At 43.8% G+C, this 24,217-nt stretch overlaps 1 protein-coding gene across 1 annotated transcript in view; it reads left to right on the forward strand.

Moving 5' to 3' along the window:
• The window catches only part of LOC106001323 (semaphorin-4D-like), a 55,552-nt gene that overhangs the window by 24,176 nt on the left and 7,159 nt on the right, over nt 1-24,217 (forward strand). The window contains exons 3-15 of the mRNA XM_013036434.1: nt 2,735-2,831; nt 4,771-4,965; nt 5,777-5,897; nt 6,983-7,128; nt 11,112-11,174; nt 12,868-12,966; nt 14,184-14,277; nt 15,267-15,380; nt 16,220-16,371; nt 20,049-20,224; nt 20,309-20,456; nt 22,130-22,352; nt 23,237-23,352. Coding sequence (XP_012891888.1) covers nt 2,735-2,831; nt 4,771-4,965; nt 5,777-5,897; nt 6,983-7,128; nt 11,112-11,174; nt 12,868-12,966; nt 14,184-14,277; nt 15,267-15,380; nt 16,220-16,371; nt 20,049-20,224; nt 20,309-20,456; nt 22,130-22,352; nt 23,237-23,352 — 1,744 coding nt within the window. The remainder of the gene's footprint in view (nt 1-2,734; nt 2,832-4,770; nt 4,966-5,776; nt 5,898-6,982; nt 7,129-11,111; nt 11,175-12,867; nt 12,967-14,183; nt 14,278-15,266; nt 15,381-16,219; nt 16,372-20,048; nt 20,225-20,308; nt 20,457-22,129; nt 22,353-23,236; nt 23,353-24,217) is intronic.

The following is a 24,217-nucleotide window of genomic DNA, read 5'->3' on the forward strand; positions in this document are numbered from 1 at the left end:
AAGGGGAAACAAAGGAGGAGGCTACAATGCTTGATAAGAAATGTACTCATTATCTTGCCCATGTAATTGTACAGTATTTTCACAATAAAAAAAAAGCCGGAAGTGGCACTGTGGCTCAAGTGATAGAGTGCTAGCCTTGAGCTGAAGAGCTGAGGGACAGCGCCCAGGCCCAGAGTTCAGGCCCCACGACCTGACTCCCCTCCCCCCCCCCAAAAGGAATGTTCTAGATCTATTTTGAGCCCTTTTTTGGAAAATAGTTCCACTTTGTTCACAGGTCATTCCTACCCCAGTCTTGGCATTGAGTCAACTTCCTTGCTGCCCTCAAGGTATCAGCAAGGGTTAGATGACTGATCGTGAGTGTAGGACTGTGTAGGTGAATGCGTACTGTTACCTTTCTCAACTTCACGCTTTTCTTAGCCAATTGGAAAGAGATGCAACACTGAGACTAGGAGTCACCTCACCTATGGTAGCATTTCCTGCTTGGAGGAGCCACTCTATTTATTGTGGGCCAGCAGACCACAATTTGTGAATTCATCCTGCAGAATTCCAAGTCAGGTACCATCGCCGAGGGATCTGGGTTGCCAGGACTGGTATGCTCTGGTAAGCATACCAGGGAGACAAGAATGGGATAATTTTCTGTTTTCTGAGTATGAGACTGGGGTTCCTGTGATTACAATATTGGGTGACTTGGGGTAGTTAACACAGCTCACTTCCTCCACCCTCTCTGCTACCTCAGGTACACATATGTGCTTAGGACAGAGCTCTCTGCCAGGGCCATGTCCCTCTTTCTTCCCGCCTTCTTTAGCATCAGCAGCAGTGCTGGGTCAGACTTCTGGGGTCCTCAAAGTTGTGAACTTAGGATCTTCATTTGTTCCCCATATTTGTGACTCCTTGTGCGGAAGTCTAGAAGAATGACTACCTCCATGGTTTGCAGGGAGGATAGGGTGGGTAACAAGACCAGGTAAGATGACTGGTTACAGTTCATCAACCTTACATTCGATGTTGAATTTGCCACAGTTTTCTAGAGGGTCATTTGGCTACTTGGAAACTAGAAACAAGTGGGAAATCTGTCTGCTAGCATGGCGAAGGTTGCAGAGAAATTGCATCGGGGTAAGGAGAACCCTGGTACTCTCAGCTGGAAAAGGCTTAGGCCTTCCAGGGAGAGGTGTAGCCTCAGCATTGTTCATTCCAGTCCAAGGCAGTTGGAGGGTTGTATTGTTGTTTCACTTTTAATGCCTTGGTGTTGCTACTAATGGGATATGGGACATTTTGTTTTGAATGTGAAGAAGTAGCAGAGGTATGCTTCATAGCAGATTTTTGAGTAGTCCCAGCTTCTCAGGAGGCTGAGGCTAAAGGATTTCCTAAGGCTGAGAGTTTGAGGACAGGTTGGCAGAGTTTCAAGCTGCCTACCTGATTCCAAGGACCAAGGTGAAGTTCCTGGAGATTCTTCAGACTGGTAGTTTCCAGTGAATTGGTTGAGGTGACACACATATAGCATGTTCAGAACTCTGTGGTCTTCAGCAGGAAGATGGCACCTGGCATCCGCACAGATCAGTGTTCCTTCTCCTGCCAGGAGTAAGTTGAAACTCAGCCTTTCAGGAGCAGGTGGTTCTTCTCATACGCACAGCCACGATCTAGAGACTGCATTCCCAGAAAGAGCCTTGTATTGGCTCAGGCAACCTGCACACTGGGTCTTGTCTATAAGCCCGGTTAAACTGGTCTTATTTTGTAGTTGGACTGTGTATTTCCAAGAAAACTGCTAGTGGTGGAAGCATCTTGCTAAACAGTAGCATTTTTGGTTTTGAAACTTTAAAAGAAATTCCCACTTGAGCCTGGACCTATCCTGACTTGCTGTACTATAATACCTACATAATGCAGAGGGGTTCCACTTGCCTGTGCAGCTGGGCTAGGTCAGGAGTGGCAGGGCAGGAGGCTCTCAGCCTGGAGAAGAAAGTGGTATGATAAATAGCATCATCTACTTCCTCCACTGGCACGTGCAACACACCAGGAGTCCTGTACAATGTGCAACTAATACCCTGGAAAAGGTTGGAGCCTCTGTCTCCAAGGAAAATGCCCTATGGGTCCTTGGGAAACAGTGCTGGGTGTCCTGGGTGGAGAAGGGGACCTGTGCACAGGCAGAAAGGTAGTGGTCTGCAGGATGCAGGCAGTGCCTAGTCTGGTGTCTAGTCTGGCTCTCACACTTGTTTGCTCTTTACAAAGATTGAGCACATCCTGAGCAAGCTGTTGACAATACTTGGGGCTTGGAACTAGGCTGCTGTGTGTGTGTTTTTTTAAACTCCATCAGCTCAAGGAAAAGGCATGTGCCTGCCATGTTGTGGGTTACCTTTTAGGGAAAAACTGGCTGGAGGCTAAGCCCATTTTGTACACACCCTGCAGGGGAGTTGGAAGGATTGAGCCAGACAGTAGGATAATGACACCTACCCTGTCAGAAAGGATGAAACGGGGGTGGGGGACTTAGAGACACACTTAGCACATGATAACTCATTTCCCTCTCTGGTAGCAGGAGCCAGATGAAGGCTACACAGCAAGGAATAGGAGGTGGCCTGAAGTAATCAGGATGTAGGGGAGTATGGGGCAGAACCAGGAGCTATGTGTAGCTAAAATCTGTCAGGATACATGAGAAAGAACATGAAGTAAGGCCGATGAGAGTTCTCATCAGAGAAAGTTCAGCTTGAGAAATCACAGAAGATGCTTAGTACATGTGAACCCCTAGATTCAACCCCTGGTACTGCAACTATAAAGAAAGAAAGGTGAAAAAGAACATAATTCTCATTGATATGGAAGAGTACCAAGAGTATTCCCTTGTAAAGGTATATGGTATGTGAACATGTATGCATGTAATTCAACCAGAAGAACAATTCATTAGGTCAAAACTTAACCAAGAACACACTGGCAGGGATGGCTACAGAGTGGGTCTAAACTACAGTAGAAAGCACCAGGTTTTTCACAATTTGGGGGCTTTTTAGTGGTGGGGGGTAGTTAAGGTGTTTCTGTATAGCCTAGGCTGCCCTTGAACTCATGATCTTCCTACCTCAGCTTCTCAAGAGGGAGGGCTAGGAACCATGCCCAATTAGAGAATTTTTAATCTGATATCAAATACAAGATAATGTAATTGCAGAAGTTTTAAATCCTAAGAAAGGAAAAGCAGTTGCTTTTCAAATATGAAAATAGAACAACAAAACCTGCTGAAATTATTTTAAAAAGAGTTTGAAGTGACGAAGAGTAAGGACATGGGCTGCGGGATTGATTGGAATACATGGGTGAATATGAATATATGTGAAACTGTCATAATCAAATGCATGTGAACAACTAATGTAAAATGATTGTATGTGCTAGGCAAGCGCTCCACCTTTTGAGAAAAGTATCTAGCCCTTTTGATTTTTATTTGTCTTTGACACCACACAAGTATGCTGCTTTGAATGGTCTTAGGGTTTTCAGGATGGAGGGTATAAGGAACTTGTAGGCATTATTATATCGAAGCAAAGTCAGAAAGGGTTAGAGGTGACATCGACGCAATACCTCATTCTGAGAAGACTGTGATACTATTTCCGACTGGCATATCTATTTCTGCTTTCCCTCTTTGGCCTTGTACTTGGCTGTGGAAATGGTGTAGGGAAGACGGCTGCTTTGAGATATTGTTCCACAACTGTTTCCCTAAAACAGTGCTGGGGGCTCATGCCTAGATCATAGCTCCTCAGGCAGCGAGCTGGAGAGTCTTGGTTCAAAGCAAGTCTGGGGAAAAATGTCCACGAGACTCCATTTCCAATTCGGCAGCTAAAGCTGGGCTGGAGCATAACTTCAGTGAAAAACCACTGTCCTAGCAAACAAGCCAGAGTCAGACGCCATGAGTTTTCAAGCCCTGGTACAGTCAAAAAAAGAAAAGAAAAGAAAACACGTTCCCTTAGTTCTGTGGGACCGTGACAGGATGGAGCCATAAGGAGAAAGACATTGAGAGCATCCTGCCTCCCCCCAACACGGCTTCTTCCTTCACATTTGCTCCCTGCATTCACTGGGGGCCTTGTGTAACCTCTTCCCTCCTTTTATATCTTCATCCCTCATTTTCTCTCAGTTCCCCCCTCCTTCCCCCACCAAGTTATATGGTTCATTTTAAACATAGTTTCTAGTGAGTATCACTTCTGCATTTATTCACCCTTTGTCCCACACTTCTGTGCTCTCCCTAAGCCTCCCCCAAACAGATAAACTCACATACAGGACAAAAGATACAGAAATAAACAATTGTAACAAAGGGGAGGAAAAAAAGAAAAAGAGAAAAAATAACAAAAAACCTCTTGTTTCTACTTCTTGGAGTTCATTTCAGTAAACATCATTTTATATGATCATATTCACATAGCTATTGAGCACTTGTGATCCTCTCCTAAGAATATCCTCCTTTGATCTCAATGTGAATGTCTGGCATCCTGTATAATTTATCATGTCCAAGGTACACTTCATCTTTGCAGCTCTCTAGTCTCTCTGGCCATTTTCCTTTGATGGCCATTACAGGACATGGAAAATCTAGGTCTTTGGGGAAATAAACTCTGGTTCTGTGTCCTTCCTGTGTGTCTGGTTACCCACCATCCATGGAAGCCAGGGAGGAAGGAAGCCCATCAGTGAAGAGCAGCCTGCATCCCTGCAGCCTGAATCAGGCCCACCACTGAGTCTGACACATATGCCAGGTGGAGGTGGGAGAAGGTACTGGAGTCTTGTGGCTCCAGCATTGTCCTGTGTCTTTGGGCAACTACCCTCCAGGAGCCCCTGCCCTACAACTTCTGCTCCACAGCAGATGGACTTGGGCAAAAGAAGTGGCAGAGGAGAGATGAGGAGACACTGAGAAGTAGTGGCAGCATGTGGCCACAGAGTCTGATGGGTAACCTTGCTTTTCCCTCTTCCAATGGTGTGTCTGCAGGCTGTAAGAAAGCAGTGGTGGATGTTGACACCCAGCAGGTGAGGGTGGCCAGATCTCAGCTCGCAGCCCTGAGCTGTGAACATCATCTCACCTAAAGCAGCACCATGAGGATGCACAGCCTCTTTGGAGGGCTTGTGACCGCCCTCGTGATGACGTTTGGGACAGTGACAGCATATGGACCAATACCACGCATCAACTGGAATCTTGAAGGTGAGGGGCAGGACTATGTAGATTCCAGTGTTGTTGCTGGGATGCCGGGATGCCGGGATGGATGGCTGAGTACCCAGCCCTTGACCTGTTGTGTACTCAGTGGGGTCTTTGTGTGATCAGGTGGTCTATGCAGTACTTTGGTATTGGGAAATGTAGTACACAGAGCTTGCTCAGGAATTGGGGAACCCTGAAGGGAAGCCTCCTACTGAGAACCCTGTCATGTCTGAAATGATATCCTCCATGGCAAGTGTCTGCTCTACATACCCGCAAGGACAGCTCCTCAGACGGACACAAAGCTGAACTATTGACCGTGATCATTTGTTCCTGCTTATTGGTCTCAACTGTGATTATTTCTTCTCCTAGGGCCTGTTTTGGCCCCCAGGTCTCTGGCTCAGGGAATGGAGAACTTCCATACTGAATGCTGAATAATGTCCTAGACATGTCTGGGCTGATATTTTTCAGAGCTAGAACTTGTGTCTGGAGTGCACTTAGCCTTAGCGCAGTGAGCCTTGTCATGTTTTTTTTTTTTTTTCCTGTTCTGTGTTGTTTTGAGTTGTCTTAAATTATTGGGTATCTACCATGTGCTGGGCAATTTGAAGGGTACTGGGAATTTCAGAAAATACTATTCATGCTTTCTAGGGCTTAATAAGAAAAATTGTAGGACAAATGATGGAGCTACAGCGAGATAGTCACAGCTTTGGAGAAGAGTCGCCGGAGGTTGGGCTCCCAGCCTCAAATGAATGTGACACAGTCATAAGCGGTAGTGCAGGCAGAGGGAACATCATGGGGGAGAAGTAATGTGCTATAAGGAACTGAAGACAATTCCTGAACTCTTGATTCCAACTAGATAGACACGTATCACAAATATGTGAAAGACAACCTAGAATTAACACTAGTACAGACAGATTAGATGACTCTTTATACGTGTGTGTGTGTGTGTGTGTGTGTGTGTGTGTGTGTGTGTGTGTACTGGAGCTTGAACTCAAGGCCTCACACTTTCACTTGCCTTTTTCCGCTCAAGAGTGGCTCTGTACCGCTTGAGCCACAACTCCACTTCTGGCTTTTTGCTGATTAGCTAGAGATAAGAGTCTCAGGGGCTCTTTTGCCCAGCCTGGCTTTTAATTGGGATTCTCAGATCTCATCCTCCTGAGTAGCTAGGATTACAGGCATGAACAACAAGTACCTAGCTAAACAACTTCTTTAAAAATACTGCTTAGTTGGGTATGGTGGTGCACACCTGTAATCTTAGCTCTCAGGAGGTTGAGGTGAGATGTTCAGGCTAGACCGAGTCATGTACAATCCTTTTGAGTCACAGGCATGAATGTAGTTATCTCAAAATTGGGACTTTATCTCATTTTTTCTTTTTTCTTTTTTTTATTTTTATTTTTTATCTCATTTTTAAAAAAAATTCTAAATCACTGTATTATTTTTCCCTAGACCTAATCTATAGATAGTGAAAGACACATAGCTGAGGTAGGAAATGTCAGGTGAAGATACCTGGCCTGTGTTTCCCTGAGAAGCCACTGAATAGGGGGCTTGAACTTTGTAGGGAAAGAAAAGAAAGGTGCGCCACAGACTCATCTCTCTCTCTCTCTCTCTCTCTCTCTCTCTCTCTCTCTCACACACACACACACACACACACTGCAGAGATTAGCTGTGAGCTGACCGTTGACAGGCAGGTGATGGCACTATTGCAAGTCAACCATGGAGACTTTCCAGTCTCCTCTGTGGCAGCAACACATCTGGGCACAGCCTTCCATCACAGTCACTGAATGGACTATCCAGGCTCAACATGTCTATACTCTGTCTTTCCTTCCTGCTTCTGATCCTTCTTCTCTCCCACAGAGGTAGATCTGATGGAGTTTCATGAACCAGGCATCTCCAACTACTCAGTTTTGCTGCTCAGTGAAGACCAGAACACACTGTACGTGGGGGCCCGGGAGGCCATCTTTGCAGTGAATGCACTCAACATTTCTCAGAAGCAGAATGAGGTGGGTCCTGAGCCTCACTCCCCTAGCTCTGTGCAGCCTGTTGAAGCAGGTAGCCTTTCTCATTCTCAGAACATCATTCCTCTCCTGTCATTTTGCAACATCATTTCGGATATCCACCAAAGGTCACCAGTCTCCCTCCATTTTCATCTTTTCCTTTAACCCTGTGGATGAAATTTCACCGTGCCCATGACCACAGACTGGTTTGATCCGTCTTCTATCGGTGTAGCTTCCACAGACCAGACTTCATTCCCATCTGACATATTTCCTGCCACTGATGGCACTGAGGAAAATTCCAGTTACACACTCATCTGTGCAGTTTTTTTAAAAAAATTATTCTCTTTAAGTAGTTTAACAAAGGGTTTTCAATTCAACATGTCCATTTATGAGTACAGTGCATTGTGATCAGTGTTACCCCTCCACCACCATCCCCGATCTAAAGGGACCCCACCCAGCCCCTCAAGTTACCTAATTCCATTTTCACATATGATTTTTGAGTATTATGTCTATATTTGCTCACCATTTCTTTATTTGTCCACTTCCCTCCTCTTAAACCCCCAACCCTCTCAGACAAAAAAAAAATAGTTTCAGCTTTCTGGTATTCATTTGCTTAAACTGTCAGTTAATTGCTCAAAGTAGTAACACCACTGGAATCCACCCCTGCACATGCAATTCTCTTGTCAGTTTGATTGTGTGTGTGTGTGTATGTGTGTGTATACATATATGTATTTATGCTTATGAGTTTTCATACATTGATAATTTAGAGCTAATTTTGACATACAAGAGAAAACAACAAGCTTTATCTCTGAGCCTGACTTACTTCATATATTTTTTTCCAGGTCCATCTATTTCCCTGAAAATACCATAATATCATCCTTCCTGATAGATGAACATATATATATATATTGCACACATGTTCATGAATCTATATATGTATCACATTTTCTTCACCTACTTGTCCTTACAGGGCAAGTTTCTATAACTTCATTATAGTAAATATTATGCAACAAACATGTTTGTGCAAGTGTCTTTTTATTTATTTATATTGCATTGTCTTTTAGTTGTACAAAGGAGGTGCCTTTTAACAAAGCAGTTCATGAATATAATGCATCTTGATCATTCTCACCCATTCTCACCCATCTCCCCAACCTTGTCTCTTACACATCTTAATTTTGTAGTATCTACATTGCATTCTTGGCTGCATTTCCACTCTTCATTCGTCTTCTGTAAGTTACTTTATAGCATCTTGACTTGTTCTGAAAAATGTTCAAGAAGGTTATCACTGAATCATAGCATAGTTCTATTTTTATTTTTTTGAGGAATCTCCATAGTAGTTGCACTATCTTCCATAGTGATTGCACTAATTTACGTTCTTACCAACAGTGTAATAGTATCCCTTTTTCCCTCACATCTTTACCAACGTTTATTGTTGTTTGTATTCTTGATGATGGCCATTCTTACTGAAGATGAGCTCTCAATGTGGTTTTGAATTGCACTTCCCTTTTGGTCAGAGATGTTGGACATTTCTTCTTGCATTTATTGACTTCTTTTTTTACTTCTAAAATATTTCTCTTTAAATATTTTCACTTCTTCTAAAAAGTCTCTATTTAGCTCCTTTACCCATTCATTAACTGGGTTACTGATTGAGGGTTTATTTTTTGAGTTCCTTGTATATTCTTGTTATTAGGCCTTTGTCAGACATATAGCTGGCAAAGATTGTCTCCCAATCTATATACTGTCTTCTTAGCTTGATAACTGCATCCTTCACTGTGCAGAAACGTTTTCCTTAGTGCAATCCCATTAGTCAACTATTTGCAATCAAATTTCACCAAATTGCTCAATAATACTTTTGTTTATTCAGAGATATGACTAAATCCAGGGGAAGTCAGTGATAGATCAATTCTATCCACCTCTGTTCCTCCGGCCAGCTTCAGCTTCCTCATTGTGAAAGCCACTCTGTACTCTGGTTTGTGTCCAAGCCTTGATATTACTTCTTGTATCCTTACATTAGAAGAAGCAGACCTCTGGCATTTCCTATCTTCCTCTAGGGATGGTTTGGGACCAGAACTTGCCCTGATAAGGGGCCAGAAAAGTCAGGCGCTTTCTGCAGACAGATTCTTCTCTTCTGAGCCACTGTGACATGTGAACATCAAATGCAGGCTTGGATTTGTTTTCCAGTTTTCAGAATAAGGAGTTCAGGACTTAATTCTACCCAGAGGGCAAGAGAGAGGTTTTGATGGTTTGATGGTTTTATGTTTTTTTTTTAATCACAGAGACTTTTAACATTTTGATTTCACCTCATGCTGACCAAGTCTATTTTCTTTGATTTGTTAGTTCTGGGGGTGGAACCACACCTCGTGCGTGTTGGGCTACACCCCCAATCCTGGGTCTTTCTTTGATGCTCAGTGTCAATCATTGGCCAGAGGCAGGCCTTGGGTTGGCTCCTGGGACCTAGTAGCCTTAGGATCATTTCTTTCTTCTCTGAGTGAGGCTGGTCCAGGCTGATATTGAGTGTCTTCTGTCCCCAATTACTGTGTCTCTGTTCTGTCTTTGTCTCAAGAGTATTCCTTATTCTCATTTTCTGGTTAACAGACACATCATTGAGTTTCTGGCCTTACCCTTTGGAAATAGTATGTATCTCACAAGTCACCAAGCACAGGGTGTTGTGGGCTCAATTCTCACTCAGCTACTCTTCTGTCTGAGTTGGGTTTTCCTTTTCACCAGGGGCAGGGCCCTGTCTGGCCCTAGGAAATTGATACAGTTGTGGATTTTGCCCTGACCTTGGGGACTGCACACAGGTGGATGAGGAATTCAGCTGCCCTTTCTATCCTTGAGAGAAACTGACAGTTATGTAGAACCTTGTTCCAAGCATTAGGTCTCAGTTAGATGTCTGTGGTGGTGACATCACCTTGTGGGGATTATCTGACACAGAGACACTTGTAGGAACCCACCGTTAGTTTGGAAAAATCCCTCGCCTGGGCTCTCCTCTTGCAAGTGTTTCCTGACTGTAAATCTCCACAACTGTGTGGCCAGATTGTTATGTCTTCTCATTTTGGGGACCGCACAAAGAAGAGACTGATGGTCATTCCTGGTAGGAGAAGACAGGAGCCTAGGGATCTCTTCCATGTTGAGCTGTTCCCTTTCTGTCCTGTGATGGCCTTGGAATGTGGGCCCCACCTCAACAGCTCCTGTATGGAAAATCTTCTGAAGAATAGCACTGAGTGACAGTGCTGTGAACACTGTCACTGTCCACTGCTGCCAGCACATGTAGAGAATCAGAATTGCTCTGTCCTCTGAAGGAGACAACTACAGGGCTCACATTTTAAACTGGTGTCAAAGCCGCCTTTTAATTAGCATGTCTTAATTATAGGAATTAATATTTTCATAGCCATAAAATGTATCCTGCCTAGCTCTAGGAATTTTGACCCAACCACACCCTTCCTAACTACTGAAATTCTAGGTTGATTATTGCTAGCTTCTACATATGAGCGAGAACATGCAGTCTTTGTCCTTATATGTCTGGATTTTTCACTGAACATGATCTAGTTCCATGCATTTTGCTGAAAGTGACTGGCATTCATTCTCTGTTGTGGATGAATCATACTTCGTTGTGTAGATATATGAGTATTTCATCCATTCATCTACTGGTGGGCACCAAGGCTATTTCCAAATCTTAGTTTTCATGAATAGTGCTGCATATAGTCTGTTAAAGAGGATGAAATAACCACTTCAAAGTTTACGTTTTTTGACAAAAGCAATTTTTTCCACTTTGAACATTTGAGTTTCTGCTATGCTTTCATAGTGAACCAAAGGCTGTGATTCTCAGGATGTTCAGAAAAGCCCTACATGGCTTCCCAGCCCTCTTCCCAATCTGAAGGGTTTTTTCCCCCCAGTTCAGCAACTTCTGGGATCTGAACTCTGTTGTGTGGTTTTGAAGCTGGGCATTTAAACCCCATTTTTAATTTATTATTCATTCTTCCTAACAGGTATACTGGAAGGTCTCACAAGGCAACCGAACAGAGTGCTTAAGAAAAGACCCATCAAAAGAAGTAAGTGCTTTTGCCTATTACAAAGCCCCACAGATATGTCTTGGTTGTTGAATCCTATGAATGCTGCATCTTCTGCATGCAGCTGGGCATGGTATGTGGTTGAATGGTCCTGATGGGCTCTGTTAGACAATGACAGCTCATTCCTTCTGTTCCTGCACAGATAAGGTAGGAACTTAGGAAATATGCTCTACTTCATATGATTTTAGATTTATTTCAGTCTGAGAATCTGACTGTGGATAATGGTTTCAAATGCCCGTTGACCCATGGTGTAAAATTTAAGATGCCTGGTCTTCCCTGAAGCCTTACATCTGGGGCCCTAGTGAAGACTTGAGGATTCTGAGTAGAAGCCCATCCCTTAAGCACCTTGGCATAGCCATCCAGGGAGCCCTGAGAGAGTGTCCCTTCCCTCCACAGCACTGAGTTATCCTTACCCACGGAGCCACTGTTGTCTCTGCCTGGTGCCAGGCAGACATCTGCGTTCCCAGACTGTGAGAGTTCAGTTGATCCTGATCATTGCTTGTGACAGCTGAAGTTCAGCAAATTTCAACAAGTGTCAACTAATTGCAAAGCAGATTCTTTTTAACCCCAAGGGTTTTCTTTTCAACTTTCTTTTCTTTCTTTCTTTTGCCAGTCCTGGGGCTTGAACTCTGGGTCTAAACTCCTTTTGCTCAAGTCTAGCACTCTACCACTTGAGCTACAACTCTACTTCTGGCATTTTCTGTGATTAATTGGAGATAAGAATCTCCCAGACTTTCCTGCCTGGGCTGGCATTGAACCACAATCCTTACATCTCAGTCACCTGAGGAGCTAAGATTACAGGCATGAGCAACCAGCACCTGTCTCCTTTAACTTCCTTAGAGAAATGCTAAACACTTTTTCTCAGGCATTAAACCTAGTGTTCCCTGAAGAAGGGAGAGGACAGCAGACACTGAAGGAATCTTACACAGCGCAGGCTCTTTAGAGAGAAATGAAATTTATTTAAGAGGTGCCCAGTGTGTAGAGGACAGACAGTGATAGGGAACCCCACCTTCCTTGCCCCGTGGAGTGGAGCTCATTATGAATTCCATCCCACCAGTTTGGAAACAGTCACAGCCAAAAGAATCTTTCTTAATTTGAGACAATTTCAGACTGGAGAAAATAGGATCCAAGTTGTGTTCTCCTTAATATAGTATGTGCGCTCCTGAATGGCATCTTTGTTTTCCTGCGTGGGCCTCTATGAGGAAGAGCTGAGCACAGCTGCTCTCAACCCAGTCTCTCCCCGCCTGTGTTCTGGGCCCCCAACAATGCTGTTTCCAGCTCTGTGTATGGGAATGAAGCTTGGGATTCCCTGAGCAGCAGAGGCCTTCTATGATAAGCCACTATGATAGGTTTAGTAACCAAAGAAATGTTGTGTGTATTTAATGAGTGAGAGTGAAATACATTTTTCCCTACAATGGTTTCTCTAGAACAATTTTGAGGTCAACTCATTCCTTTCTTGGGTCTCCAGGTCTTTGCCAAGCATCAGAGACTGAAGTGAAATTGTGCCAGCTTAAAGTCTAGGCAGAGTGGCTGTGGTATCAGACCCTGCTCTCTAAGAGCAGGCTATCATGTGATTAAGTCAGAAGGGAAGGCAGGACAGTAAAAAGTGGGCGTTAGGTGAGGACATGGAGTGTGTGTCTATAGCTGGCTATTGATGGTGTTTCTCTCCCCACAGGCAGAATGCTTCAACTTTATCCGGGTGCTGCAGCCCCTCAATGCTAACTTGCTCTATGTGTGTGGCACCAATGCATACCAGCCCATTTGTGACCACCTGGTAAGTCCACAGGTACTTCGCTATTAGTTGTGAGTGTTTAAGTGTGGTGAAATGGTCAGTGTTTACACGGAGTGAAGCCATGGGAAAACACAAAGCAAACTTCATCATAAAAGCACTATCATTGTCTCAAACCAGCAGTTTGAGGGCTGGAACAGCTCAAGACCCCTCTCTGGAAAGACTCACCAAGCCATGAGAGAGCAGTGCAGGCCATGTGCTCCTCTGAGCCTTACTGTCCTTAGCCAAGAGTGTGACTTGAGTCTGGATCAGGGCATAGGCGGTCCTGGAAATTTTAGAAGAACATTCTAGAAAGTGGACTGCTGACAGGCCCCCATGTGCTTTGAAGAAAGGCCCTGTTCCTTTGTGGTGTGTGTCCTTGTCCAGCGCATTGGTGGGGCTTGGGTTGTCACCGCATGGTGTGAACTTTCATGGGATCTTGTCCACTGAGTGCCGGTGCTAAGACCACATGCCCTGAATGTGTTGAGCAGAGCATTTACTGTCCTTCCTCGAGTCACGACATCTTGTATATCCTGTGGTGTGGGAGCAGTGTCTTCTCACCTCCACATTCATTACCCGTCATTTCAATTTGTCTCACTTTTCCAATTGAGAATTTTCACTTTTTTTTGGTACTTGAGCAGTTCCATCTTATTCTATGTACATCTTAGAATTTCCTGTGTATATAAAGAGATTATACCAAGGTTGAATTATTGGACTATACTTTCTTTCAATGTGGCTTGAGTTTGCCAAGAACATGGATCCATCTGGCACATGTTTTTGTGGGTGAAAGGAAGGAGAGATTCTGCTTCTTGTTTTTATTTCTACTTTCTGATCCTGATTGACTAGATCCTGGCATTTTCCATGTGTTTTTGGTAGCTAAATTCTGCACACAGACTCTGGTCACTGGCTGAACATGTCCTGCATTTGGTTCTCCCTGGCTTCCTAACAGCCCTAAAGCTACCAGTGTCTAGGTCTACATTTTCCAGATGAGGAGACTGCTATCTTGGGTAGCTGAGTTAGACCCTGAGGCACTGGTGCACACACTGAGCTGAATGCCATACAGCTCAGGTCTGAAAGCTGGCCTTATGTGGTCCAGCGCCCATTTCCTCCACCTTATTGGTCTTCCAGGAACAGTGAATCTATAAGGTTAAATGGAACAAAGATACCCTGTTATAATGGAAAATCAGATATTTGTGAAGCCTTTTCTCTTTATTCCATTGTAGAACTTAGCATTCTTTAAGTTTCTGGGAATAAATGAAAATGGCAGAGGAAAGAGTCCTTACAGCCCTACATATAGCTCTACATCTGTCATGCTTGGTGAGTTCTACTACTAAGGCTCCTTCGCTCCCAAAGGTGATGGCTACATGTTTTGTCCTGCATGGGATTCTTGGCTTCCATATCTTCCTCAGTCTTTTCTTCCCTGGCCTGTGGTTAACATCAGTTGCCCATACAGAAAGTGGTAGGTCCCTCGGTACAGACGCTTTAAGAGTTTTGAGTTCATTGTTTAAAGAGCTAATCAATCACTACCATGGTGGTACACAACTCTCTAGCCTTCTTTGGTATACATTGTGTGTGTGTGTGTGTGTGTGTGTGTGTGTGTGTGTGTGTGTGTATTCCTTTTTGCAAGGGAGGAGAGCTATGGAGCTCCATGCTGTCTGCTGTGGTCTCAGATGTCTTCAGTGAGCAGGCTGTGTACATTGTATGCACCCAGTCCTATGCCCAATTATATCTATTTACAGTTTTTAACTTTATGGTGATATGACATGCCCCATACATACATAAGTCTTCATTTTCAAAGCAATGTTCAGTGAAACGCATCAGATACTTAGTACATTCTTACAAAACAAGCTTTGGGTAAGGAAATGCTGTCTCTTTGCAGACTGATATAAGTGTTCTAAGTATACTTACAGGGAAGAGATGAACTATTAAAGAGGAGCTTATTACATGCATTTCGGGTTAGAATGTTTTCAACTTAGGAAGGTTTTTTTTAATCAAATGTAGCCTGTGATAAATTGAGGAACATCTGTATTTGCTGTCATTTTAGTAGATGTGGGAAGTTCTCACTTGTGTTTTCTTATTGCCTTTTAAATTAGAAAATGCAGCTTATGGTGGCTCCTGATTCTATCTCCATCAAAGAAAAGACATAGATGTAGACAGCTGTGTCAGCATTCAGAAATTGGAAAATGTCTCTTTTCTTTGAGGGGGTGAGAGTACCTAATTCAGTTGTGAAAGAAGCACATTTGGTACCACAGTAGAAAGACTAATCGATTCCTTTCCTTCCTTCCTCTACTTCTGGGCTGCTATAGATGGACAGATTTATGCGGGGACATCAACTGATTATTTTGGAAAACTGCAGGTTATCTCTCGATATTCTCACGTACATCCTGTGCGGACAGAATATGACACCAATTTGCTATACGGTAAGACACAATGAATCTAACATAGCAGTGTGCATCAGGTCTATCCTTGGAGGGTCCTGAGCTTTAGTCAGCCCGTAGGCAGTGGGACAACTGGAACCCTACCGTATCCCAGCTCTAGTGAGGGATAGAAATGAGTCCTGCATGGGATTCTTTGCCCTTAGTGTACTGTTTGAAGACTGCTATTATCTCCCACCCTAGAAGAGAGGGTTTGTAAGCCTAAGACTGCTCACCTCGGGAGTGCAGTGTCATTTTGACATGAAATTAAAGATGAAGCCTTTGGGTCAAGCTTCCACATCCTGGTCAAATGGGATCAGGGTGCCTTGATGCCCCCAAGTAATACTTGGTAAATGTCTGACTTTGGTGAGTGGGTGGTAGGAAGCTGCTGAGTTCTTGGATGTGTAGGGGAGTGCAGGTGGGGACGGGGTGGCTAAAGGACTTTGGGCCTTCAAAGCCTCTTGGTCTCCAGGAAGAATTTAGTATGCAGGAACCCTGACCTCATCTCTTAGAGGGCCACTTGCTTTAGTAGCTGGGGCTACCAAACAACCTACAGTCTTGTCTACCAGCTGAGACGCTCCAGCAGGTTTCTATCACGCGTGGGTGATTGTCTTGCAGGGCCATGGCCTGGATTACCTCTCTAAGGCTGAGGAGAATGACACAAGAATGAGCAGGTTCAGCACTGTCATCATTCCCAACACTAGCATTTAGAATATGGCACACACAGTCCAGGCATCCTTGCAGGAAGGTTCCCAGCCTCCATGGCTGCACTAACTACCAATATGGGGAAACAGGCAGTGACACATCTCTGTGTACAAAGACAATCCTGTGTCACCTCTCTGCAGAACCTAACTTCGTCTTTGCTGATGTGATTCGAAAAAGCCCGGATGGGCCCGAGACTGACAATGACAAGGTCTACTTCTTCTTTACCGAAGTGTCTGTGGAGTATGACTTCTTTCACAAGTTAACGATCCCCCGAGTTGCAAGAGTGTGCAAGGTGAGTGCTGTGCTACTGGCCCAGAGCTTCTCATCCTGTGAAAGCAGGCCTGGGAATTTACCTTTTCCTGCCATCCAAATCTCTTTCTGTCACAGCAGCCATCATCGAGGGGCCTGGAAAATGCTATTCTTTTGTTGTCAGGAGCCCCTCAGTAGTTCATGGATACTGAGATGATGATGGCACCCTGCCTGTAGTCTAGTAGCTTGTGGTTCTCAAGCTCAGGCCTCAGGTCTCCCCAGGTTGTAGGAGAAGTAGAGTTTCATCGAATGTGCCTGCCAGATTCCATGGGAATTGGAATCTTATAGTCTGAAACTCTCAAATTATCCTGAGAGTGAACCATGAACCAACAACTAAAGGTTAAGAAGCCAGTACTACATTGATATGTTTGTCAGGATCAGTCTTAACGTTTGATATGAGCCAAGGTTTAGCGTGCTTGTGAAAGTTGGTTCTTAGAAGAAAAGCACCTGAGTTAGGAAATCTCAAGGTACTTAAGCTGGCATTTTCAGGCATCTTCTGATGGTCTTAAACCATCAGAACCAATAGAAAACACAGGCAGCAGTAGTCAGGCCCACATATTCACCCCTCTCCACCATGGAAGTCGTGAGATGCTGGTTTTTAATTTATTTTTCCTTTTTGTTTATTGAAAAGGTGATGAGCAGGGGGTTGCAGTTACATAGGTAAGGCAATAAGTACATTTGTTTTTCATCATTGTTACCCCATCCCTCATTGTCCCCCACTTACCCTTCCCTATTCTCCTCCTCCCCAAGTGGTAATGTTCATATTCAACATAATGCCAAATGAGTATGAATGTTGCTGTGGTTCATCCCTTGTCCTGCTGTTTCTGATTCCCTTTCCATATTGCATTATCTAATATGCAAAACACGAGGTACCAAAGACGAAGAGAAACAAAGAAAAAATAAAACAATAGAGAAAAAAGAACAAACTACATCAGGATCTAATAAGAACCTCTTGTTTCCATAAATTGGAGTTCATGTTGATATGCTTCATTACATATAGTCGTATGCACTAAGCAATTGGTTTATTGGGAACCCCTGTTAAGAATATCATACACATATTCTAGTTCTTACAAATGAGGGAGATCGTGCAACCTACATTTCTTTGGGCCTGGCTTACTTCACTTAATATAATTTTTTCCAAGTCTTTCCATTTCCTTATGAATGGAACAATGTTATTCTTTCTGATGGACTCATAGGATTCCATTGTGTATATGTGCCACATTCATCTACTGGGGGGGGCATTTGGGTTGGTTCTTAGCTATGGTATCTTAGCTATGGTAAATAATGCTGTAATGAACATTGTCATACTAGTGGGTTTAATGTAACCTTGTTTGTGGTCATTTGGGTAAATTCCTAGAAATAGGATTGGTGGGTCATAGGGAAGCTTTATGTTTAGTCATTTGAGGAGCCTCCACACTGCTTTCCAGAGTGGTTGAGGTTTGTACTCCCACTAACACTGTAGTAGTGTTCCCCTTTGGCCACATTCCAGCCAGCATCTGTTATTGTTAGATTGTATCAGGTGGAATCTCAATGTTGTTTTGATTTGCATTTGTTTTATAGCCAGAGATGTTGATCAATTCTTCATGTGTCTCTTGGCCATTTGTATTTCTTCTTCAGAGAGGTCTCTCTTAAGGTCATTTTTAATGGGGTGGTTGTTTCGGGGGAATTTAATTTCTTGAGCTGTAGGTATATTTTAGATATGAGACCCTTTTCTATTGTATGTCTGGTAAAGATCTTCTAGTCTGTGGGTTTTTTAAAATATATTTTGCTAGATATGTCCTTTGCTGTGCAGAAGCTCTGCAGTTTAATGCAGTCCCATTTATCCAGCCTTTCTTTGATTTTTTGTGTTTCTGGGTCTTTATTAAGAAAGTTTTGATCTGTGCCAAAGAGCCCTAGTGTTTCTCCTATTACTTCTTGTAATATTTTCAGGGTATCTGCTTTTACTTTGAGATCTTTGATCCATTTGGACTTGATTCTGGTGCAGGGTGATATTATAAGAAAACTTTAGTTTTTACATGTGTTTAGCCAATTCTATCAATACCATATATTGACTACATGGACCTTTGATGTGGTGATCACCATGGGCCACCCTCATCACAGAAAAGACCCATATGTGCATTACACAACTGGGTACTTCAAGGTGCTGTACCCTTGGGAGTCCAATGAACAATGCAGAAAACACTATACACACTGAAGTGTCTGCCTAGCACTCTACCAGCGGCCTAGACCTCTACCCAGGACTCAATGATTCAGTCCTTTGTTTGTCCTCTACTCATGGCTGCCTCATTCCACATCTTGCAGAAATGAGTACCATCAGTGTCCAGGCCAGGCTGTGGAATGTGGTGAGGTGTTCAGGTGACAAATAAGCAGAACTCTTAACAGAGGCCAGCCAGATGGTCTCTACAGCTCTGTGGTTGTCAGGAGGAGAGAGCTAGCCTTGCATTGTTAGCCTGCCTTCCACCTATACCAAATCAAACACAAGCTGCAGATGTGGAGTGATTTCTGTTGTTCCTTCTGAGTCCTTTTCTTGTCTTGAACTTGTTCTTTCTGCTGGACTAGTTGTGTATAAACACAACTCTTAGTCTCTTTCACCCTATGTACACAACCTTCTATTGCTCCAGAAGACCTGAAAGCCCATGAGCAAAATGACCACAGACATCCTGGAAATTTCCCCCACTAAACATCAGAAGTTGAAGTCCTCTTAGAAGGTCAACATTTATCTTTTGTTCTTTGGTGATTTAACAGTAGAAAAGAGAATAGGATGGGTCTTCATTGTGTCCAGGATAAACAAGGCTTTCATCTCGTATTCTGAATGCCCATTTTCTTCTTTCAGTTCAACGATTCTCCCCTGACTGACAGGATATTCATTTCACAAACCCAGTGGATGCTTGAATTCATTGATAGTACAAAATCCATCTATGCTGTTCTCTTGTGCTTATAGAAAGTTTAATATACAAATTAGGCACAATAAGAGATTAGCAATAGTAACTAGTATATACTACAATAAAAAGTCATGTGAATATGGTTTCTATCTCAAAGGAATGTTTTTAGTCTGAGGCTGTGGAAAACCACTGGGAACCAAAACTGCAGGAAAGAAAACTTGGATATAGGTAGAGGTGTGGGGGTCTCAAATGAGTTCTCTGCGGACCACACATCATATACCCTTCATAGCTGTCTCTCCGTCAGAGGCCCCAAAAACAATGTTTAAGAGAAACCTATCATATCCAAACTACTTGAGCCATAATTTTGCAGGTAGAATAGAAGCAGAGGCTTGATTTCTCAAATCACAACCACATCTTCATGCAAGGTAAGTTTCAATACTGGAGGTTACCTGATATTCCTTTATCCCCGACACATTGTTTGATATATCAGGGTTATAATGTCACAGGAGACAAGAGTCTTCCCGGCATGGAGCCAGAGCTCCATTGGTTGTTTCAGCTGTCATTCAGCGACAAGGCTTTTATATTTTGTTTTGTTTTGATGCAGATTCTGATTCAAGTCAGTATGGATCAGAAGAGAAAACAAAGCATTGTTTTTCCCCAACAAAGCTAGGTTGGACCATGCTGAGCACCAGCAAGAACAAAGGCAGTGGAATTTACATGCAAACCACATGCTTTGGGATCATTGTGGGCACTGCAATGTCCTGTTTCTGGGTTTCAGGGTGACGTGGGTGGCCAGAGAAACTTGCAGAAGAGATGGACCTCCTTCCTGAAGGCCAAGCTGATCTGTTCCCAGCCAGACCTAGGCCTGATCTTCAACACAGTGCAAGATGTTTTCGTGCTGCGAACCCCAGATCTCAAGGAGCCAATATTCTATGCCCTCTTCACCCTGCAGATGTAAGTGCCTTTTGAAGGTGGTGTGAATGACCCCCTAACTGACCTGCTGCTCTGTGAACACTCAACATGGTCTCTCCTTTGCAGGGACAAGTTGGGGCTAGTGCAATTGTCAGCCGTCTGTGCCTACACACAGTCCAAAATAGAGGAAGTCTTCTCCCAAGGGAACTACATGGGGCTTGAGGCCACATGGATACCCTACAATGGCCCAATACCCACCCCACGGCCAGGCGCGGTAAGTGAGGTGGGGCTTCAGGAAAGGGCTCTTCTTTCCATTCAAGTGTCCAGGCCAGAGGGTGAAACTAAACACAGAACCCATGCACCTGGGTCATCTGGTCAGATGATTCTCTCTGCCAAAAGTTGGCTGTTTGGTCAACTCTCAGGCTCAGCCTGAGAGCTGACAATCCCAGCTTGGGCCTTCTCTTTCCTTTGTGTGCTGTAAAACCTGTCTCACCATACCATCCTGTGGAATTAACACTATATAATACAATTACAACTATTTCATTTCAAGTTTCTATCAAGAAACATATAATTACCAGTTGTCAGTAGCTTACATCTGTACTTCTACTTACTGAGGAAGCTGAGGTCTGAGGATCCCTGTTTAAGGCCAGTTCCAGTGAGGCTTTTATCTCTAAACAACTAGCAAAAAGCAAGAATTGAAGGTGTATCTCAAGTGGGTAGAGTGCCAGCCTCAAGCAAAAAAAAAAAAAAAGCTAAGCCTAGGTCTTGAGTTCAAGTGTCGGAAGGAAGGAAGGAAGAAAGGAAAGAGGGGAAGGGAGGGAGGGAGGGGAAGGGAAGGAAGGAAAAGAAGGAGGGAGGGTGGGAAAGAAAGAAGGAAAGGAGAGTGGAAGGGAGAAAAGAAGAGAGGAGGGAAGAGGAGGGGAAGGAAGAGAACGGGAAGGAAGGAATGAAAGAGGAAGGAAAGGAAGGAGGGAAGAAGGGAAGGGGGAGAGAAGAGGAAGGAAGGGAAGAAAGGGAGGAAGGGAAAAAGGGAGGAAGGGAGGAAAGAAGGAATGAGAGAAGGAACAAATTAAAGAAGGAGGGAGGGAAGGGAAGAAGGAAAGGCAAGAGAGAAAGAGAAAGAAAGAAGGAGAGGAGGGAGAGGAAGGAGAGGGAGAAAGGAAGGGAAGAAGAGAGAAAGAGAGAGAGAAAGATGGAGGGATAGAAAAGGAGGGAGGGAGGCAGAGGCAAAGGCCTCTGCACATATCTGAGCTATCTTGTCCACTACTCAATAAGAGCCATGCATTTTCCTACTACAGAGTCAATTTTAGGTAAAGGGAATAGAAATTTCCAGAGTTGATCTGGCTGCCTACTTCTTGTATACCAAATAGTAAATAGGTGTTTTTGTGGATCTTGGATCAACCGTGCCCTGGTCTTCACAGCTTCTCCAAGAAGAGTTCAAGTGTAGGAAGGAAGGAAGGAAGGAAGGAAGGAAGGAAGGAAGGAAGGAAGGAAGGAAGGAAAGAAAGAGGGTAGGGAGGGAGGGAGGGGAAGGGCATTGTCACTGACATTGTCATCATTCTTCTGTGTGAATTAAATTGTTTTATGCACATCAAGAAGCTGGTACCAAAACAATCCTTCTTGCCATATCTTTTACACTATTTAACACAATGCTGTTTTCATCAATACTTGACAGGGAAAAGCTATCCTATGATGTTTTCAATTTCAAAAGCTTGTTCTTTTTTTATATCGATAGATAATTCCTTTCCTGGTTATGTCTCAAAAGCATAGTTTTATCTGGTAGATGAGTTTAGGATTGTGTCCTCTGATTATGGAGGAAGGGTACCTCAAGTTTCCACCGTCCTTCTTTTGCGAAGACCTTCTGTGCTGCACCTAAGCTGACTCCCAGTGCTGGGCTAAGTCAGAGCTAGGCAGGCTCGTTAACCAGTGATTTTTTTTTCTTCACAGTGTACTAACAGTGAAGCACGTGGGAGCAACTACACCAGCTCTACGAATTTACCAGATGAGACAGTACAGTTTGTCAGAGATCACCCTTTGATGGACGACTCAATAACTCCAATAAATGACAGGACTGAGTTTATCAAAAAAGGTGTGACCTACACCCAGATTGTGGTGGACAGGACCCAGGCTTTGGATGGGAAATTCTATGATGTCATGTTTGTCAGCACAGGTGAGATCCAAGGGCTTCACAGTCACTGTATGTTTCATCTTAGCATAAGAAAAAGGAAAATTCACATGAAACCTTTATGGATAGATACAGAATTTTTCATCATGTGATCCTTGTGGTGGATGACACTGTGAAAGGATTATTGAGATATTGCCACATCCAAGTCTCTATGACCATCATGTTACCTGTGGGTCTTGTTAAACATGCAAGTCTGGCCTGTGTCTGCGATGAGCTGCTGTAAAGAAGTCCCTAGCATCTTGGAAGGGAAGAGATAGGCATTCCAACATCAATTGTGATCACTTATCAGCCTGGCATTTCCAAAGTACTGGCAGTAGGCCTTCTCCCTGAAATCTGGGATGAGAGCTGAGCCACGTCCTCACCTGTGGGAGACACACCTCCCCTCATCTGTACACTCTAAAACCAGTATTTTCCAATAATGACAGTGGCACACAGCCTCGGCAGGTGTCAGAGCATAAAGCCTACCACAGTGCTTCCCAGCTAACTTGTGTGTCCCACTCTCGGCTGCCCATAGGCCCAGTGGAGTAGAGTCTCTGGATAGCCAATGAATCCTAGGAGCCACTTTACGTGGGATGTGCCTTTCACTGTCTCAGTGTCAACTTCATTGATGAAAGAAGTTGGAGGGGGCTTACGCTTCACAAGACAAGTTAGAATAATGACGAATGTGATTTTCTAATTTATTGTTTTTGTGAAGGGTATTCATTGCAATGCCCTTCATTCTTAATGCAATGACATTCTCTTAAACATCTCATTGAACAAGGAACTGAGAGTATGGGGGGAGCTTTGTTGCTGAGATCAGAGTCTAAAGTGTATGTCCTCCCCCCACAACCCTGTGGCAGCCGAACTGACCCCTGGCTTTGACCTTGCAGATCAGGGCACCCTGCACAAAATTATCAGACTTGAGAACGTTGTGTACATGATTGAGGAGACCCAGATTTTCCGGAAATCCGAACCTGTCCAAACCCTGGTGCTGTCTTCAAAGAAGGTAAAGTGGCCTAGGAAACAAGACTGGCCGACTGCTTGCTGAGTGACTTTGCATGTCTGTGAGTCTGGTTGGTGAACTTGGCCACTGAAGTCTGCCTGGCCCAGGTGATCTAGTCTCTGGGACCATACACAAAGCTGCTCCAGGAACATGGGATTTAAAGCTTAGGAAGGAGACAGGCAGAACTGGAGAGACAGAAGCACCGAGTCCTTGGTGCATATGGTGGCCACCAATGGGAGACACTCCCTGACTTGTGAAAAAAAATTCTTATGTTCCTAGTCTGTGAGATTGCAGATTGTATAGGTGGAATGTTAGGTTGTACAGAGACACATCAATGTACTAACTGGTAAGAGAAATGATACATCACTCTACAGTTCTCTCGTATGTCAACACCCTACTTCCTTCCTAACCAGGGGCAGAAAATGTCTTATGTGAGGGTCTAACAGTCAGTTTTGGAGGTTTGGAGGTGGAAAGTGCCAACCTCCAAACAAAAGCCATCATCTTGGCCCTATAGCTACAGGTGGCTAAATGAATGAGCCTGCTGCTGAACCCCAAGCCTAGTATGGCCCAAACTTTTCATAGATGACAAAATATCCCTTCGTTTTCAACCTTTAAAAAATATAAAATTCTTTAGCTAGAGGGATGGGCAGAAACATTTGGTGGTTAGGAATTCCATATTTGATTTAAAAAAATTTTTTTATTGTGAGAATACATACAGAGGAGTTATAATTACATGGGCAAGATAACAAGTACATTTCTTATCAAGCATTGTTGCCTCCTCTTTGTTTCCCCTTCCCATCCCTTCCCATATTCTCTCCCTCCCCCACTAGATCCTCCCCCACCACCACCACCAAAGTTGTAAAGTTAG

Source organism: Dipodomys ordii, unplaced genomic scaffold (assembly GCF_000151885.1).
Source record: "Dipodomys ordii isolate 6190 unplaced genomic scaffold, Dord_2.0 Scaffold286, whole genome shotgun sequence".
Classification (NCBI taxonomy): Eukaryota; Metazoa; Chordata; class Mammalia; order Rodentia; family Heteromyidae; genus Dipodomys; species Dipodomys ordii.